This window comes from Vicia villosa, unplaced genomic scaffold (genome assembly GCF_029867415.1).
Source record: "Vicia villosa cultivar HV-30 ecotype Madison, WI unplaced genomic scaffold, Vvil1.0 ctg.000192F_1_1_1, whole genome shotgun sequence".
In the NCBI taxonomy this organism is placed as follows: Eukaryota; Viridiplantae; Streptophyta; class Magnoliopsida; order Fabales; family Fabaceae; genus Vicia; species Vicia villosa.
This window is the reverse complement of record NW_026705060.1, coordinates 49,375-50,917: the sequence shown is the minus strand read 5'-3', so window position 1 is coordinate 50,917 and position 1,543 is coordinate 49,375. Positions and strand designations below refer to the sequence as shown.

The 1,543-nt window shown below is 42.2% G+C and overlaps 1 protein-coding gene across 1 annotated transcript; it reads left to right on the top strand.

Moving 5' to 3' along the window:
• Nucleotides 1-335: 335 nt before the first annotated feature.
• LOC131625168 (uncharacterized) lies at nt 336-1,228 on the top strand. The gene is made up of 2 exons (XM_058896065.1): nt 336-886; nt 994-1,228. Exons 1-2 carry the CDS (start codon nt 336-338, stop codon nt 1,226-1,228), a joined length of 786 nt encoding a protein of 261 aa, XP_058752048.1.
• Nucleotides 1,229-1,543: the final 315 nt, after the last annotated feature.

Sequence of the window (1,543 nt, the reverse complement as noted above, 5' to 3'; positions counted from 1 at the left end):
TGGGGTGTTACATTAGTGGTATCAGAGCAGGTCAGTCCGTCCGGCCAGTTGTCGAGTCGTAGTTAGTTAACTATCGAGTATTGTTAATTACTTTTATCTGACTGTTGTTTATGTTGTAGTGCTTAGTTGAGATGGATGGTAGAAACGATGCTGCGATTGCTGTTGCTCTTGAGGCTATGGCTCAAGCTTTGGTGAATCAGCCAAATGCTGATGAGAATGTTGGATCTCGTAGTTTGGAGACTTTCTAGAGGGAGAATCCGCCAGTGTTCAAGGGTACGCATGACCCCGATGGTGCTCTTGATTGGCTGAAGGAGATCGAGCGAATCTTCCGTATCATGGATTGCACTCCTGCACATAAGGTTAGATATGGCACTCATATGCTGGCTAAGGAAGCGGATGACTGGTGGTTAGAGACTCGTCAGAGATTGGAAGTTGCTGGTGAAGAGATCACTTGGATTGTTTTCCGCAGAGAGTTTCTGAGGAAGTATTATCCTGAAGATGTTCGGGGTAAGAAGGAGATTGAGTTCCTTGAGCTGAAACAGGGAAATATGTCAGTGACAGAGTATGCTGCAAAGTTCACTGAGTTGGCTAAGTTCTACCCGTATTATGAGGGAGCAGGTGTTGAGTTTTCAAAGTGCATCAAGTTTGAGAACGGATTGCGCTCTGAGATCAAGAAAGCTGTTGGGTATCAAAAGATTCGTATCTTTCCTAATCTGGTTGATAGTTGCAGGATTTACGAAGAAGATCATAATGCACATTACAAACTTGTCAAGGATAGGAGAGGCAAGCAGAACCGTAGCACACCTTATGATGCTCCAATTGGAAGGGGAAAAGCAGAAGTGGCTAATGGCAAGAAAACTAGTGGGGGGGAGCTCCTGCTAGCGTGGTTTGTTTCAAATGTGGAGAACCTGGTCACAAGAGTGATGTGTGTACTGCTGGGGAGAAAAGATGTTTCCGTTGTGGTAAGACAGGACACGTAACTACTGATTGTAGGCATAAGGAAGTTATCTGTTTCAACTGTGGTGAAGAAGGGCATATTAGTGGCAAATGTCAAAAACCAAAGAGGGAACCAGGCAGTGAAAAAGTGTTCGCTTTAGCTGGAACTCAAACAGCTAATGAGAACAGGAATGTTGGAGGTGCTATTTCATTAGTAATACTTTTAATTACTATCGTTGATTTATCGGTGTTGCTAGTTGTTTCATTGTTCCTGATTGCGTTGAATGATTAGTACGTTAGATTTAAACCTTGTTGAGTTTGGTCGTTTCGAAGGAATAGTACTTAGAGTGTTGTCAAGCACAACTTGGGGATCGAAGAGTTGGAAACTAGAACGAAGTTAAGGATGGTGGTATCGGATGAATTTTCGAGGACGAAAATCTTTTAAGTGGGGGAGAGTTGTAACGCCCGGAAATTCAATTATTCGCTTAAGTTAGACGTTTGGAGTGTTTAGTGAAAATTTCGTATTTTGGGACGATTTAGTCGGTATTAGTTCGGGATAGCGGATCGATAACTAATTGAGATTTTTAATATTTTTAGTATTATAAAT